The sequence below is a fragment of the Rousettus aegyptiacus genome, unplaced genomic scaffold, assembly GCF_014176215.1.
Source record: "Rousettus aegyptiacus isolate mRouAeg1 unplaced genomic scaffold, mRouAeg1.p scaffold_m13_p_8, whole genome shotgun sequence".
NCBI lineage: Eukaryota > Metazoa > Chordata > Mammalia > Chiroptera > Pteropodidae > Rousettus > Rousettus aegyptiacus.
In genome coordinates, this window is record NW_023416311.1 from 29,210,742 (window position 1) to 29,227,835 (window position 17,094).

General features: G+C 51.3%; 1 protein-coding gene across 2 annotated transcripts; it reads left to right on the plus strand.

The window, feature by feature from the left end:
• The first annotated feature begins 367 nt into the window (after positions 1-367).
• TFR2 (transferrin receptor 2) lies at positions 368-14,686 on the plus strand. Of its 2 annotated transcripts, none has more exons than XM_016124830.2 (19): positions 368-418; positions 1,533-1,593; positions 1,841-2,093; positions 2,195-2,381; positions 6,333-6,473; positions 6,537-6,648; positions 6,730-6,852; positions 7,185-7,301; positions 7,432-7,571; positions 7,904-8,067; positions 8,875-8,994; positions 9,403-9,485; positions 9,565-9,628; positions 9,719-9,786; positions 9,874-9,950; positions 10,046-10,130; positions 10,217-10,444; positions 10,803-10,943; positions 13,999-14,686. In XM_016124830.2, exons 2-19 carry the CDS (start codon positions 1,561-1,563, stop codon positions 14,281-14,283), a joined length of 2,421 nt encoding a protein of 806 aa, XP_015980316.1. In that variant the 5' UTR covers positions 368-418; positions 1,533-1,560; the 3' UTR covers positions 14,284-14,686. The 2 variants fall into 2 exon arrangements, with proteins under 2 accessions (XP_015980316.1, XP_015980317.1); XM_016124831.2 differs by having other exon boundaries at positions 1,868-2,093.
• Positions 14,687-17,094: the final 2,408 nt, after the last annotated feature.

The following is a 17,094-nucleotide window of genomic DNA, read 5'->3' on the forward strand; positions in this document are numbered from 1 at the left end:
TGCCACCTGAGGGGGTGGGGAGTGTGTGCAAGGGTCTGGGAGTTGGTGAGCAAAGGGCCACACCTACATGCATTTGTGATCCCACGATGGACGCCCGCAAGGTCTGCTGGAGGGGGAGGGACCTCAGGATCCAGGGTCGCCTCAGGTTTCAAAGGGGCCGCGACCAAGGGAGGATCAACGCAGGGAGGATCACACAGCGAGGACCCAACAGAGCCGTGCAACAAATCCCCCAGTGAGGAGCGGAGTTGGGGCGGGAAGGAGATGCAGGAGAGAAGATGCTGCGGCCGGGGAGGGGCGAAGGTGGGGGCAGGGCCAGAGGGGCGGCCTAGAGTGGGCGGGGCGGAGGTGGGATGTGGGTGGGCGGGGTCTCTGGCTTCTGGAGAGGCAGCGCCTGTGCACCTCCGGACCTGCCGCTGAGGTGAGCTGGGCCTACTCTGCTGTCTTCCCTCCCCAGGCTCTTAGCGGTGACAGGAATGAGGCGGGGACTTGGGCATTAGTGTGCCCCAGCAGCTCAGAACTTCTCTCCCTACTTGGGTAGGAGTTGAGGTTTCCCAGGGGTGATCCCAACACGAGGTCACTGAGCCCTCCCATTCCAGAGCAATCTTCGGCGAGGCTTGGGGACCTGCGCCCCCTGCCTGAAATTGTGGGTTCAACTTAGCGGTTTGTGACCACGATGTGTCGCCCCCCCAGACCCAAAAGAGGAAGAAACCTGCGTAGTCCAAGTCCTTTGGTCACCTAACAGGCATTGGTGCACAGAGAGGGCCATGACTTGTCTAAGGTTGCCCAGCTCTGCCCACGCCTTGGCTAGGACTCTATCCACCAATGCCTGGTGAGCCTTGATCCACAGATCCCTGACTCCAGGACTCCCATCTTGGAGTGCTCACTGATCCTGCCTGACCATGTGCTCCCACCATGCCTCTCCCCCTAGCACCAGTAGGACCTGAGACCCTCATTTCAGCCTGATTCTCATGAGACAGACACCCACATGGCCAGACCAAAGAACCAGGCCACACCACTGTGGCACCTTCAGCTTAGGATCTCACTGAGGCAGGCATCCAGACAAGGAGGGCAACTAATATGTTACAGGGCCTGGGCATTGGGCCTGCAAGCCATATGAGGAGGGGCAGCAGTTTTCATGGTGGGGAGCTAGAAAGGGGTCCTTAAGGATGCCAGGAGTGAAAGCAGAAGAGAGGTGGGGGTATCCTTATCTCCACCCTCCTCAGCCATTAGCCCCCCTCCCCCACTCCTGACGGGAACTCATAGTCCAAAGTCTGCCCCAAGGTCAATAAATTGATTGTTTTGCAGGGAGGGGCAGGAGTGGGACTGTGGAGGGATTGGCAGAGGAGGGTACATCCCCTTGTCCTCTAGCGTGGGCTGGGGGGCCATGTCTGGAAGGCTGGGCTTAGGCCAGGGCTGTGCCCCCACCCTTGGGGGGGGTGCAAGGAACATCTGAGCTCAGGCTGCCTGCCAGGGCTGATAAGGGGCCCTCAAGGGGCTCCCACAAACGGTTTATCACTGGGGGTGGGGGACAGCCTGCAGGACTCAGGAGGGGGTACGAGCATGGAGCGGCTGTGGGGTCTACTCCAGGGAGCGGTAAGACTAAGTGGGGTTGTGGGGACATCTTAGGTCTCCTCTCCAGGTCCCTTCAGCCCCCTCCTAAACCCCCAGTCTGGCCCCTCCCCTTCCCACCTCAGTCTCTCCCCTCCAGACTGCCTCTCAGGACCTTCTCCCTTGTCTTGTGCTCATTTGGCATCCCAAAGTCACTGACCCTATTATTGCCAGATTCCTCTCTGTTCCCCACCTCATTCCCCGACCTCATGCCCACTGTGACCCCTCACAGAAAAGGTTGTCCCCACGACCCTCTCAGACTATATATAAGCGTGTGGAAGGCACCCAGCAGGGGCGCCTGGAAGAGGAAGAGGAAGACATAGAGGAGGAGACCAAGCCACCAGCTCACTTCTGTCCCATGGAGCTGAGGGGCCCAGAGCCCCATGGCTCTAGACCAGGGCAGCAGACCCTTGGACTCTGGACAGCAGCCGGACGAAGAGCCACTCCCTACCTGTTCTTGATGGCCCTGCTGATCTTCACTGGGGGTGAGAGTCATTTGGCACCCACAGTGAAGGGCTTGGGCTGGGGGAGATTTTTAAAGTCAAGAGTGGGGCACAAGGAGAATCTCAATTTTGCCACCCACCAGCCTTCCTTCTTGGCTACGTGGCCTTCCGAGGGTCCTGCCAGGCATGTGGGGACGATGTGCTGGTGGTCAGCGAGGATGTCAACTATGAGACAGGCCCAGACTCCCACCAGGGCACATTATACTGGAGTGACCTCCAGGCCATGTTCCTGCGGCACCTGGGGGAGGGGAGCCTAGAGGACACCATCAGGTAAGGATTATGTTGTCCCCTTCCTGGCCCTCAAAAATCCTCATCCATTCAGACTTTGCCTCCTTTCTTCCTCACCCAGGACCCTGGTGGTGGGGTCCCCTTTCTGAGTCTTTCCACCTGCCTCCCTAGCCCCCCGTTCAATGGTTCTGGGAAGGATGGCAGGCATTGGAGCTGAGAGGAGAGAGGGAAGTTCCTGAGATGAGCCTGAAGAGGGCTCAGGCTCTAAGGGTGGCACATTTGCAATATTTGGGAGCTGAGAACTCTGGGGTCCAGAAATAAGGTGGGACAGACCCTGAAAGTCTTGAATGCCACACCAAGGAGCCTGAAGTTGACCTGTGGCAGCAGGAAGCTCTGGGGTGCTCTGAAAGGGGGTGTTTTAGGAAATCAGCAAAACAAGAAAGTGCATTTGTGGAGAAGCCAACCAGACACAGACTGTGTGGGCCTGCAACACAGCACAAGCAGGCAAGTGTTTCTTTTGTCCTGATGAGGTCACCCTTCTCTACTAGGAGGGAGCTGCCAGTTAGGTCCACAGAAGAGATCAGACCACAAAGAGCCCTCTTTTAGGTCAAGAATAGTTTTTCATTGGATTCTCTTGAGTTTTCTAAGTACAAAATCATTTAAGCTACAGTGAGAGATGCATAGCTTCTTTTCTAATGATGATACCTTTTATTTCTCTGTAATTTTTTTTTTTCTTTTTTAATAGTTAGAACGGGCACAAAAAAAAAACAAGAAAAATCTTTCTAGTTCATGGCAGGTAAACCTGGATGTGCTCTCTCATTTCTTATTGCATTGGAGAGGACGTGAATTTAGGAAATGGTGACAGTAGATACTGTCATCTATTTCTTGGCTTTTATAGAAATGTTTTATAATACTTTGTCATTGAGTGTGAACTTCACTGGATAGCTTTTTAAAAGTGAATTAAGAAAATCTGCTTCTACGTTTAGCGTACTGGGATTTTTTTTTTTCCTTTAAGATCAGGAAAGGAGGAACAATTATGGATTTTTTTTTTTCAAATATTTTCCCAGAATGTACTGTGATGATCACTTAATCTTTTTTTTTTTTTATTTTTATGTACTAAGTTGTATTAATAGATTTTCTTGTCTTCATGAGATCAACTCTAAATTTGATCAAGGCATATTATTACTCTTTTGATACTGCTGGATCTGCCTTGCTAAAAGACCTTAAATCTGTGGTATCAACAAAATGCAGGGCTTTTTTAATTTTCTTGTGCAACACTTGGCAGTCTGGGTACAAGCTGAGCAGGTATATGGTTTGACAGGTCTAGAGGTGATGTGACGTTGTGGATACCATCAAAGGGTGGGGAGGCAAGAGGGTAGCGAGCAATGAAGTGACTCTAGGTTAGATGAGGAAGGAAAAGAAACCAGGAGGTGATGATAGGCTTGGAGATATTGGACAGTCTGAAACGCTCAATGCAGTTGAAGAGCAGGTTTTGTGAGGGTAAGGGAGGAAACTGGAACCTGAAAAGCTCTAGTCAGTGGGATTCTGGAGCTTTTAAGATTTATCTGATAAACTGTGTCCTATTTATCTTGGAGTTTTTGGAGCCTACCACAGTGCCCAGCACTTAGTAAGTGTTCAGTAAATCCTCAATAAATAAATTATTCCAGAGATGGAGTTCTGGGTAATGACAAGATCCAGGGTGAGGACAGGAAAGTGGGTGGCCGGACTGAAAGTGACATTGATGAGGTCATTCATTTATGCAACAAATATTTTTGAGCACTTACTATGTGGCAGGTGCTCGGTTAAGTATCTGGTAGTGATATGGGAGAGAACAAAACTGTCTGGACCTTGCCTTCATAGAACTTGTAGTCTATTGGAGGAAATCAATACTAGAGTAATATTCACATTCATGACTGAATATTACCAGGATCATGGCTTTGAAAGAAAAGTAAAGGATGTGAGGAATGACTGTAATCCAGGGAACCTGATTTAGATTGGGAAGTTTTCCTGAGGAAGTGACAAGTTGAGACCTGAGGGGTGAGTTGGTTACCAGGCAAAGAGAAGGTGAAAGCATTTCACATCAGAGAACAGCATGTGCAAAGGGTCTGAAGCAGGAAGATGGTGGTCTGTTGGAGGAAGTGAAAGAAAGTTCATGTGGCTGTTGAGGTAGATATGGCTCGGGCAAAAGCGGCCTTACTGGCTATATGAACTGCTTTGGATTTTATTCTAAGAGGAAAGAGTGAGAACTGAAACATTTCAAATAATACAGTATCATGATCAGATGTGAGGGGGGAGGGATTTTTTTTTTTTTAACATTGGGTGCAAAAGAATGGAATTGATCATACTCCTGAGACCACGGTCAATGAAAGTGAAAGGGCTTTCCTATCTAGTTTTCCTTCCCTATCCTTGACCACTCCTCCCCACTCCCCTTCCCTATAAGCATCTCATCTAATGTGTTTGATGTGTGCCTTTAAAAAAAATTTTTTATAACAGTTTATTTGAGCCAAAACTAATGACAATCGCCAGGAAGCAAGATCTCAAATGTTTCTAGTGTGCCTTCAAATATACCTGTGGCTTTGTCATTTATGTCATGTTTTAGCGCATGTGTAGATTTTTAAATAACATGTTTGTATGAAATGCTATACATTTATTATTTTAAAATTTAAGCAATGTGAAAAAATACAAATAAAAAAATCACTTCAGGACTTACTATTCAGATATAGCCATCTTTAGTGTGTGCTTTTAATTTTGATACCTTTTTTTTTAACCTAACAGTGTATTTTCAAGGTCTAGCTATACTGCAGTGTATATATCTAGTTTTTGTTCCTTACTATTGTGCAGGATCCAGTGTATGACCCGTATTTAATGAATGCAGTGATAGATGCAGTTTCAAACAGACAGTTGAGCTCCTGGATGGGGACTGGTTGGGGCAGGGGCAGAAATGATACTAAGAAAGCCAGTAGGACCATGTATTGCAGTAGTCCTCATGAGAGCAGAGATGATGGGGGCTGGGACTAAAGTGCACATGCATATGGATTTTGAAGCAGTGCAGAAGCTTGGCGGACCATGGTGTGGAAAGAAAAATGATAAGCCAGATGCCACAGTTGTCAATGAAAGTGGACAAGTGCCTGAATGGCTAGAAGATAGCAGCAGTGGGGAAGGACAAAAGATATGAGAGCAGGATGGCACAGGCTTCAGAGGAAAGAGTTTACTACAGGAAAAATGGTCAGAAGTGTGAAGAGTGTAGCCAGGAACATGCCTCCACTCCAAGTCCAGGTGGTATGTGAACCTGAGCCGCCTTCTGGAATTCCACAGGAGACCTAGCTTCTCTAGGGAGAGCAGAGTTTCACCAAGGCAAAGGATAGGAGGGGTATTCACTGATGATGCTGAGGAGGGAGGAGTTTGTTTGCCATGGAGGGGGCACAGGTGGAGCAGGTTAACAGGGAGGCCATGGGGGGAGGGACACAGGCCCACTAGTTAGGTAGTGGCTATGGAAGAAAACAGGGTGGTCTCCAACAATTCCACTGGAACCTTGTTGTAAGGTGTCTCCATGAGGCCCAGGTGGAGGATGGGGGAGATAGAGGGTCCTGCCTCTGCCCAGTTAGCCCTTTCAAAGAAAAGATTGTTTGTTTTATTTCGTGCCTGGGGCAAAGCACAGGTCAGTGTGCATATGTGTGAAGGTGGCAGTAGGTAGATTGGTGAGTTTGGCCCGAGCTAGAAAGAACCTAAGGGATGGTGGACAGGACCCCTAGCTATTGGAAACTAAGGTTTTAAGCAGAAGGAGGCCCTGGAGACGCTTAAGTCACAGCCCTGGTGGTGAAGAGTTGGGTGGTGATGGCAGGGTCAGGGACAGGCTTAGAAGCCCGTCACACCTGGAGGCCAGGGCGACCCAGGTCTCTGGCATCCTCCCCCCACCCCTCCCTCTCCTCTGGGCGCCCAGAAGTCGTGGCCCCTCTCCCCTTCTGCTCCTCAATCCCACCTCTCCCCGTCCAGGCAAACCAGCCTTCGAGAAAGGGTGGCCGGCTCTGCCGGGATGGCCGCCCTGACTCAAGACGTCCGTGCTGCACTCTTGCGCCAGAAGCTGGACCACGTGTGGACCGACACGCATTATGTGGGCCTACAGTTCCCAGACCGGTGAGTACGTGGGGGACGAGGGGGCGCGCTGGGTGGGGGACGCTCACCAACCCCACTCCTCAGGGCTCACCCCAATACCCTGCACTGGGTCGATGCGGCCGGAAAGCCCGGCGAGCAGCTGCCGCTGGAGGACCCCGATGTCTACTGTCCCTACAGCGCCACTGGCAACGCCACGGTGAGCGTCTCTTGCAGCGCCTCCTTTCCCTGACGGAGGAGGGACGCTGTGAGCGCACCTGACAATCTTCTCCATGCTCAGGGAAAGCTGGTGTACGCCCACTACGGGCGGCGGGAGGACTTGCAGCACCTGCGGGCCCGGGGCGTGGAGACGGCCGGGCGCCTCCTGCTGGTGCGCTTGGGGGTGATCAGCTTTGCCCAGAAGGTGAGGGTCCCTGGATGGGGAAGGATAAAGCACAGCGGGCAGTGTGCGGGCTGGGGAACCCCAGGATTGGATAGCGGCAAATGGGAAGCGTCTAGGAGGCTGTCAGAGGGAGAAAAGAAAGAACCAAATGCGTCACGAGAAAATGTTGGCGGGAAAGACTGCCCAGGCACTGAAGGAGAGCAGGAAGATGAAGGCCAGGTGCTGCCCACATCTCTCTTTGGATCCACAATTGCAGATTAAAGGCCATGTCATTTCACTTTTACTTGTTTCTCTTGCTTTTGTAAATCAGTTTTCTCTGGGAGAAAGAGTTCTTTAGCTCCTCCTTTCCCCAGGTGGCCAGTGCCCAGGACTTTGGGGCCCTTGGAGTGCTAATATATCCTGACCCAGCAGACTTCTCTCAGGACCCACACAAGCCAGGCCTGTCCAGCCACCGGGCTGTGTATGGACATGTGAGTCTGGGGGGAGCTAGTAGTGCCTTCCTGGGGTCCCTGCTCCGCATGCATCTCCTTGCCCCGCATGAGGCTGGCATGCTCTTTCTGGGAGTCCAGTTCACAGTTTCAGTGGGTACCCCTCTCGCAGGTGCACCTGGGAACTGGGGACCCCTACACACCTGGCTTCCCTTCCTTCAATCAAACCCAGTTCCCTCCAGTTCAGTCCTCGGGCCTCCCAAGAATCCCAGCCCAGCCTATCAGTGCTGACACTGCCTCCCTCCTGCTGAGGTGAGCGGGCATATGGGGACCAGGAGAGGAAGAGGCAAGGAGAGGCAGAGTGCAGCTTGCCCATACAGTGCCTTTGGGTGAACTAGAAAAGGTGGCTTTTCTGGGAGGGCATAGTCTCTTGCCAGAGCCCACGGTTTGATGAGTGGAGCTTCTGGTAGATATCACACTCACCTCTACTGGTCATCCTTAAGCAGGACACAACCAGCACAACTGTCCAAGGCAAAAAGCAATATGCAAAGGATGGGAGGGAGAGAGTGAAGAGAGGACTTTGAGCTCTTCTGTAGCCTGACCCCTCTGCTACTTCCAACCCTTTCTGTCCCACCTCTCTCCAGGAAGCTTGAAGGTCCTGTGACCCCCCGGGAATGGCAAGGGTGGCTCCCAGCCTCCCCTTATCGCCTGGGCCCTGGGCCAGGCCTGCATCTAGGGGTCAACAACCACAAAGCCTCCACTCCCATCAGCAACATCTTTGGCTGCATTGAAGGCCGCTCAGAGCCAGGTGTGTTTGCTTGCCTAGCCTGTGGGATATGAGGCTGGAGCAGGAGGCCTAGAAGAGTGGGCCAGAGTAGTGCCCAGAGGAGGGAGGCATCTTTGGCTCAAGTGGAGGGACAGCAGGGGTTAGCAGGGAGAAAGGCTGGCATATTGGGGCTAAACTGAGACTATGGGGGGTGGGGCAGTGAGATCTCAAGGTCCAACCTGCCCAAAGACAGAATAAGCCATTTTGTGCAGTAGCAAATTGTCTAGAACTGGAGGTTAGCAAGCATAAGTAGGGTGATGTTATAACATGAAAAGGAGGTCAGATCAGGTAGACGAGCCTTTCGAGCATAACTAGATGTGGATAGCAGTGAGGAATCAAAGTGGGTTCTTGGGCAGAAGAGTGGGGTCATGGGAGTAGCTTGGGAAGAAGAGTATGGTACCTATAAGGACTAAGAGGCACAGGGAAGCCTGTGATGAGGCTCAGATGAAGATACGGGTGGTAGGAGTATGGGTGGGGAAGGGGCAGAGAGAGATTTAAAAGGGGAAAACCTGTCAGGACCTGGTGAAAAGCAGGACATGGTCAACCTGGGAGGTAATGGAGTCCAAAATGACCTCAAGCACTCTATGGAAGGAGCAGGCCATACTGGTATGGGCAAAGGTAGGAGAGAGGCACTCTCTTTAGGGACAGCAGGAGTTGCAGAGATGTGAGGGGCTGAGAGATGGAGACTGCTTGGGGTCCTGGAGAAATAGTGGTGAGGCCCAGGGTGGAGGGAGAAGCCTCTGGGTACTGCCAGTATAAGAAGTGGACCCCAAACATCCCTTCTCCCAGATCACTATGTTGTCATTGGGGCTCAGAGGGATGCGTGGGGCCCTGGAGCAGCCAAGTCCGCTGTGGGGACTGCCATACTGCTGGAGCTGGTGCGGACCTTTTCCTCCATGGTGAGCAATGGTAAGGTCAGGGCCTAGGCCGGGCAGCCAAGGCTGTGGCCTGAGTCAGGATGGGGCAGAGAGGCAGGTAGGAGCAGTGAGGGTGGCCACTCAGACCTGGGCTCCAAACCTGGCCACTCACCTCCTAGCTGCATGGGCCTAGGCAAGTGACTGTATCTCCATTTCCTCATATAAACATGAAAGTGGTAACAGTCCATGGTTGGAGTGTAGATTAAGCAGGAGAGTCCATCTGTGAGCCACTTCCATCTCTGTTAGAGTTGAGTCAGGGTAGACCCAGGTGTGATGAACTGGGTTGGGGCTTGATAAGAGGGAAGGAGAGACACCAGGGGACCAGGACAGAGGAAGACAAAGAGGGGGCTGTCTTTGTTTGGCCTTCAGCTGAACCCCTCCCTCCCTTTTCTGTACCCAGGCTTCCAGCCCCGTAGAAGTCTTCTCTTCATCAGCTGGGACGGAGGCGACTTTGGGAGTGTGGGCTCCATGGAATGGCTAGAGGTAATGTGGGGTCTGGGCATGCAGCCAGGCAGTAGGGAGAAGCGTGTGAAGGTTCATATTCCATACCCCTCATCCACAGGGCTACCTCAGCCTGCTGCACCTCAAAGCTGTAGTCTATGTGAGCCTGGACAATGCTGTGCTGGGTGAGCAGGGGCAATGCTACCACCTGGGGCCCCCTCAGGTACACCCCTGCCCTTGGAATGGAGCCCTGAGCCTAGTGTCCCTTTCTACAGGGGATGACAAGTTCCATGCCAAGACCAGTCCTCTTCTAATTAGCCTCATTGAGAACATACTGAAGCAGGCAAGAGTCCAGCCAGGAGCAGGGTATGGAGGGAAGCTCGGGATGTGTGTGCCCAGAGCTTGACCATGCCTCCCACCCTGCCCCCAGGTGGACTCGCCTAACCGCAGTGGGCAGACCCTTTTCGAGCAAGTGGCATTCAACAATCACAGCTGGGATGCGGAAGTGTACGTTAGGACAATCAGGGAGGGGGGAAAGCTTGGGATGATGCAGGGGAAGCCTGAACCCACAGAGCACTGTAACCTGCTTCCCCCACCCCCAGGATCCGGCCGCTTCCCATGGACAGCAGTGCATATTCCTTCACAGCCTTTGCGGGGGTCCCTGCTGTTGAGTTCTCCTTCGTGGAGGTGAGGCTCCCTGGTCCCGCCCCAGAGCGGCAGCCCCTCAGCCTGTCTGCACCATGACCCTGCACCAGCACCCCTTGTTCCGGCAGGATGGCCAGGTGTATCCATTCCTGCACACGAAAGACGACACATATGAGAACTTGCACAAGGTGCTGCGGGGTCGCTTGCCAGCGGTAGCCCTGGCTGTGGCCCAGCTCGCAGGACAGCTCCTCATCCGGCTTAGCCACGATCACCTCCTGCCCCTTGACTTCGGCCGCTATGGAGACGTGGTCCTCAGGCACATCGGCAGCCTCAATGAGTTCTCCGGGGACCTCAAGGTCCAAGATACCAACCCCGCTCACGGCTTCCGGGGTGGGGGTTCTAGATCCCCTTAAAATGCTGTCTAGGCCAGGGGGTCTGATCCCAATTCCCCCTACCCTCCTTGGGGTCTAGGTTCCCTCTGGCAACCTGCCCCTTTACTCCTGCCCCAGTCATGTAAGCCCCTCCCAAACTCTGGGTTTTGCCTACCCCCAATCACACAGATCTCTCTCCCTTCAGTATGCCCCCATCTGTTCCCCTATACCTCCCAATTCCTGCCAGGCCCGGGGTTGAGCCCCATCCTCCAGCCCCTTGACCTCCATTCTAGGCTGGGTCCTGGCCCCTGACGCCGGCCCCAGCCCACACCTCCGCCCTCAGGCCCGCGGGCTGACCCTCCAGTGGGTGTACTCGGCTCGGGGGGACTACATCCGGGCGGCGGAGAAGCTGCGGAAGGAGATCTACAGCTCTGAAGAGAGTGATGAGAGACTGACGCGCATGTACAATGTGCGCATCATGCGGGTGAGGCTCCGCCCCTCCCCTCTGTATGCCTAGTTCCTCTGCGTTTGTTCCGACTTCTCTTACCGCCTTGCGTTGGTACTTGTTCTGCGAGCGTTCCGAGTCCTGTATGCACAGTGCTCACAGATTGGCCGAGCTGGAGCAACCACTGAGGCAGGCCCCACAAAGTGATATAATGAACGAGGAGGGCCAGTCCTTTGGCCAGTCGACATGGGGCAGAGCTGGGACCTCACCACCCCACCCCCCACATACACACACACTGCCTACCCACCCCTCTAGAGAGCAAAAGCATGTACACGATGGGCCACAGGACAACAGGCACCAAGTTATGGCCTGTGAGGTGCAAAAAGCTTAAGAAATTCAGAGCATGGAGAGCTCTCTTCTGCTAACGAGATGGGTGAAACCCAGACAGGCTGCTTGGAAGAGCTGTCTCATGAAAGTTATACTAGATCTTATTTTCTCACCAGTCCCCCTGCTTAATACTTTGCAACCTGTACCGCATATCCAGTTCCCTTCCATTTCCTTCCCGTTCCTCACCCCAAGAACTCGACCCTGTAACCCTTCGGTCTCAAGAAATGGATGGGTAGGGACTGTGGTCATGGGAAAAAGTCTATAGAGCAAATTAAAAGCAGAACCACCCTCAGTGAGTGTGGGGTGACTAGGGAACCTGTAGTGTATGCACCCACAGTTTTGGGAAAACATGTCTGCCTCTTGCAAGTTTGTGTTCTTTCTCCTTCCTTTTTTCCTGCTTGGATCCCTGCCCATTTCCCTTCACATCACTCATTCCTTCCTTCTGTTCACAAACCCGTCCCTCTAGCTCTTTTGCTCTTTCTTTCTCCTGGTCTCTCTCATTGTTTTCTCCTCCTTATCCTCTTCTTCCTCCCCCCAATTCCAGATCTCTCCTCCCCCCCTTCCCTTTGTCCCCTCCAATGAGATACCTGAGATACCAAGCATGGTTCATTCTCATTCACAGATCTGAAATTCCCCACCCCAAGGGATAAGGGCTTCTGTCTGTAAGATAATGATTCAGACTCAGGCTGGAGAGGAAAAGACTCAGGACTTCAGAACCTGCAACATAGGGCTGGGCCAGACCCAGGGAACTTTGTGTAGACCAGGGGTTAGTACGCTACAGCCAGTGGGCCATATTTGGCCTGCCTTATGTCTTTGTAAATAAAGTTTTATCGCAGCGCAGCCATACTCATTGGTTTTCATATTGTCTAGGCTGCTTTTGTACTATAGCAGCAAAGTTGAGTAGTTGCAACAGAAACAGTATGGCCTAAGAAGCCTAAAACATGTACTATCTGGCTTTTTGCAGAAAATTTGCTGACCCCTGCCTCAGACTGGGACATGGGTTTTGAACAACAGATAGAACTCGAGTTGGTGCAAAGAAAGAGGACATTTTAGGGTGGAGAGTCCCAGAATAAGGATGAGGCAGTGAAATAGGCCTGACTCTCCTTGTGAGCAGAGTGTGCACCAGTGGAGCTGGACAGAGGCCCTATGGAAAAGCTGAGGGGAGAGGAGTACCAAATAATGAGTTAGGGACCAACTATGGAGAGCCTTGAATGCCAGGATAAGAAATGAATTTTTAGGGTCTGGGTATCAAGGAAATTAGGAAATTTGAGCCGGGTCGTGATATTAGCAAAGTGGATTTTTAGGATTTGGCCAGAACGTAAATGGCGTGAAAAGAGAATGAAATTAATAATAACTGAGCTTGGGTGAAGGTGGTAGATGGTGCATATGCCACCTGTGAGTGAGGGGACCATACTGGTATAAGACATTTGGGAGGAAAATGGACAGACTGGGTGTTGAGAAAAGAGGGAGAGGATAATCATGGCAGCTGCCATTTCTTGAGGGCTACCATGTGCTGGGGATTTACTTCACTTTCTCACAGAGCTCCCCCAAGCCCTGTGAGATTGCTAGTATCATATACAGAAACTGAGGCTCAGATGGGCAAGGTAATGCATCCAAGATCACAATAAGCAGTGGAACTGAAATTAGAAACCAAGGCAGTATGACCACAAAGTCTGTGCTCACCCTACTTGTACTTACCTCCAAGGTTAAGAGCATGGCACCTGGGGAAGACAGTGGTGTTCATGAGGGAATGTGGGTATGAGGGTCAGGTTTTGGAAGAGGTTGGTGCCCACATGTGTGTGTATGTGTGAGGCTGTACCCAGGTGCCTCCTACCCCAGTGGGGAAGCCCAGAAGGCTGGAGGGCAGGATTCCAGTGGATGATTTGTTGAATAGACTTGGCAACTATCCCCATGAGGTCCTAGTTAAAGTCAGGGGCATGGATGAATTCTTTGAATGAATAACAGAGGCTTTAAAAAGATATGAGTATATGAGAGAACCCCTAGAGGTTCTGGTTTTGCTTGGGTGGTGTCCAAGCAATGGTAATTTAAAAACCTTTCTCTAGTGATTCTAATATTCAGCCAGGGTTGAAAATTAGTGGATTGTAAATAAAAAGAAGAGCAGAAGGTAGAAGTTGAACCTTGGGCCTGCGCATAGGTGAGAGCAGAAGGAACCAGAAAGGCTGGCAGAAAGGTGGGAGGAGAACTGGGCTAGGTGCAAGGCCATCGCAGGAAAGACAAATAGTATCTGTGTCAGAGAGTGAGGATGGAGAGTCAGGCACTTCATTAGGACTAGGCTGTCCCCTTGACCTTTGACTCTGAGCTGTGAATATTGGTGGAAGTGGGGCAGAATGACTGGGGTATGGGAAAGTAAGGAACAGCAGGACAATATACTGTTCTTTGAGGCTTTGGAGAGGGAAATGAATGATGAGGAGGGAAGGCTTGGAAGACCTAGATGCAAGCTTGGAGGTTCAAGGGATGGAAAGAAAGGGATCCGACCCAAAACAAGTGGGAAGGCACGTCCTACCTAACTACTGGTGTCGTCACAGAGTGGCATTTCCTGATTGGGTAGCCAAAGGGAGATGGGCCTGAAAGAAGCTGCTCGCCATGTTTATTAAGCCCGTAGTAGATTCCAACTTCAGTTTGGAATTGTCAGGCCTTCTCTCTGAAGCAGAGCTCCAACCTCGACCTGATCTCCCTCTTTGCACAGGTGGAGTTCTACTTCCTATCCCAGTACGTGTCACCGGCTGACTCCCCATTCCGCCACATCTTCCTGGGCCGTGGAGACCACACACTGGGTGCCCTGCTTGACCACGTGCGGCTGCTGCGCTCCAGTGGCTCTGGGGCTCTGGAGGTTGCCTCCTCTGGGGTGGCACCCAGCCTTGGCTTCCAGGAGAGCCGCTTCCGGCGCCAGCTGGCCCTGCTCACCTGGACACTGCAAGGGGCCGCCAACGCATTGAGTGGGGATGTCTGGAACATCGATAACAACTTCTGAGGCCCGTGGGTGGGGGCGGGGGTCCTATGCCCCTGCTCTTGCCTGACAGCTCCTGCTCTCCCCACTTGTGCGATTACTGGGTGTTATGTGCCACCTCTTATTGCTGACAGGTTTTTAATTAGCCCTTACCTGCTCTCCCTAGGGCCCAGTGTAAACATCCACATACCCCTACCCTACCATGTAGAAGCAGGTGAACAGTGCCTTCCATAATGGACTGTGGTACTGTCAGCTAATCAGAGAGCAGCAGCTGCTAGAGGCCACCCTGGAAGGTTTCCTAGATCCTGGGACCTGGCCACCTCTCTTGGTGAGAGAGATGCCTGGGACCATAGCTTTATGGCCCACGCATGGCCTATGGTAGGAGGGGCTGGGATTTGGACTTCAATAAACCACCTAGGCATCTGTCGTTTATAACCACCTTTATGCTTCCTCACCTTCATCCCACCCAACCATCCCTCACTTGAGACCTAGGGAGAAGTTGAGCAGAAGGGGCCAGAGAGGATGCAACTGAGAATGCTGTCTCCATGGGGAAAACAGCTGTTTCATTACCTAAGGAAGGAAATTGCCTAAGGAAATTAGGAGGGCCCTTCAAAATCCACCACTGAGTGGGGATCTGGCTCTGTAACTTCTCCTGAGACCAGAGATAGCTATATAATTTATAAGGCCTGGTGCAAAATAAAAATGCAGGAACTTTTTATTCAAAAAACAAGAACAAAAATTTTTTTCTTCCACAGTTGCTCAGCCTGTCATGCTGGTTTTTCATTTTCTATTTAATGTCCAGGTCCCTAAGAGGGAAATGCTCTGGGGCAGATCCCCATAGGCATCCAGAGTTCTGCCCCACAATTTCTGAGCATAGGGCCCTGTGAGACTGCAGGGGTCACACGCTTGTTATATTCATTAGCCCAGTCTGGGACCTCTCCTGCCAGGGTCCCCTTTGGCCAGCCAATCTTTATTCCCATGAGCTAGAAGCTGCTGAAGGGCAAGGAATTACAGATAGCTTGTACCACTTTATATTTCTTCTTGGTCTCAGAAGGCTGTAGCCCTGCTTTGCATTCTCAGGGAAGCTGAAGAAATCCCAGGGCCTGCCTTCAGGTTATTTTGTCTTCCCTTACTCTCAGTATGGAGTGAGAAGTCCTACCCAGCTCCTCAGGTTGTGGGACATGAAGGCCTCTTAGTCTATAGTTTGGGATGTCCCAGTCCCTGGGGTTCTAGGATGAAACTACACCCTCCTTAGCCTCTAAGCCTGACTTGGTGGAATCTCAGGAGACTGACTGGGGTCAGAACCCTTCTCAACTACTTGCTGACCTGACACAAGTCCAGAATAAATTTCCCAGAGTGGCTTCTAAGCCCTCTTCACCTTGTCCATTTGCTCCCAGTAGTAGACAGAATAATGGTCTGGACAAACAGGTCTATGTCCTAATCCCTAAAAACTGTGAATAAACGTTACCTTACAAAATGAAGGATTTTGCAGGCATGATTAAGTTGAGGATCTTGGGATGGGGTGTTATGGGCTGAACTGTGTTCTCCACAAATCCATATGTTGAAGCCCTAATTCCCAGTGCCTCAGAACATATTTGTATTTGGAAACAGGGCCTTTAAGGAGGTAATTGGGTTAAAATGAGGCCATTAAAGTGGGCCCTAATCCAATCTGACAGGTGTCTTTATAAAAAGAGGAAACCGGACACATAGACACAAGGGATGCTCACACACAGAGGAAACACTGTGGGAGGACACAGCAAGAAGGTGGTTGTCTGCAAACCAAGTGAAAAAGCTTCAGGAGAAACCAAATCTGTCAAATGCTTGATCTTGAACATCTAGCTCTCACAACTGTGAAGAAATAAATTTCTGTCGTTTAAGCCACCCAGTCTATGGCAGCCCTAGCAAACTAACACAGGGACGTTATCTTGGGTTGGGGGAGGGAGGACAATGTAATCACTAGGGTCCTTAAAAAAGGAAACAGAAAGATCAGAGATAAAGATGTGACAACAGAAACAGAGGGTCAGGCAGAGAGAGATTTGTCAGGGCTAAATCCTGGCTTTTACTTGTTCTTTTCTTTTTCTTTTTTAAAACAACATTCATTTGTTATTTCCACTCCTAGCTTGAAAAATGGAGGAAGGGGCCACAAGCCAAGAAATGCAGATGGCCTCTAGAAGCTAGAAAAGACAAGGAAACATCCTCCCCTGGTGCCTCCAGAAGGAATGAAGCCCTGCTGACACCTTGATTTTATCCCCACAAGACTCATTTTAGATTCCTCACCCCTCAGAACTTTAGAATTAATTTGTATTGTTTTAAACTATGAAGTTTGTGATAAATTGTTAGAGCAGCCACAGGGAACTAATATGTACTCATTCCAACTGCTGCGATCTCAGTATTGTTTTCTAAAAAAATTTACTTTAGAAAAGTCTATCCCAAGCCCCTCCCATGCCTATAGCTGTGTCTCAGAAAGCCTTCTTGATTTCACTGGCGACAAGGCTTTTTCACAGCAAATACCAGCATGATGATTAGTGTGATACCTCAAATGCATTTTGGGGAGCTGGGCACAGACAGTGCAGTATGAATGGTTATCACTCATACACATGTAATTTAGTGAGAAGTTCTCTGGGCCATAGGGAGAGCCCTCCCCATACTCCCTCATGCAGGCTGCAGAGCCATTCTCCGCATGCATCAAGACCACACCTCACTGGGGCCAGCTCTGGGTGTGGAAGGGACAAGACTTTCTGGGCAGTGGGGCAGCTCCCAATACCCCGCGCCCCCCCCCCCCCAGTAAAACTGGAACAACTGATAACCTTCCATCAGCATAACAGACTGAGTCTG

Coding starts and splice junctions, on each gene's coding strand:
- TFR2 (XM_016124830.2), top strand. CDS start 1,561: ATGGAGCGGCTGTGGGGTCTACTCCAGGGAGCG. Junction 2,382..6,332: donor AGCCTAGAGGACACCATCAG/GTAAGGATTATG, acceptor CTCCCCGTCCAG/GCAAACCAGCCTTCGAGAAA. Junction 10,944..13,998: donor ACAATGTGCGCATCATGCGG/GTGAGGCTCCGC, acceptor CTCTTTGCACAG/GTGGAGTTCTACTTCCTATC.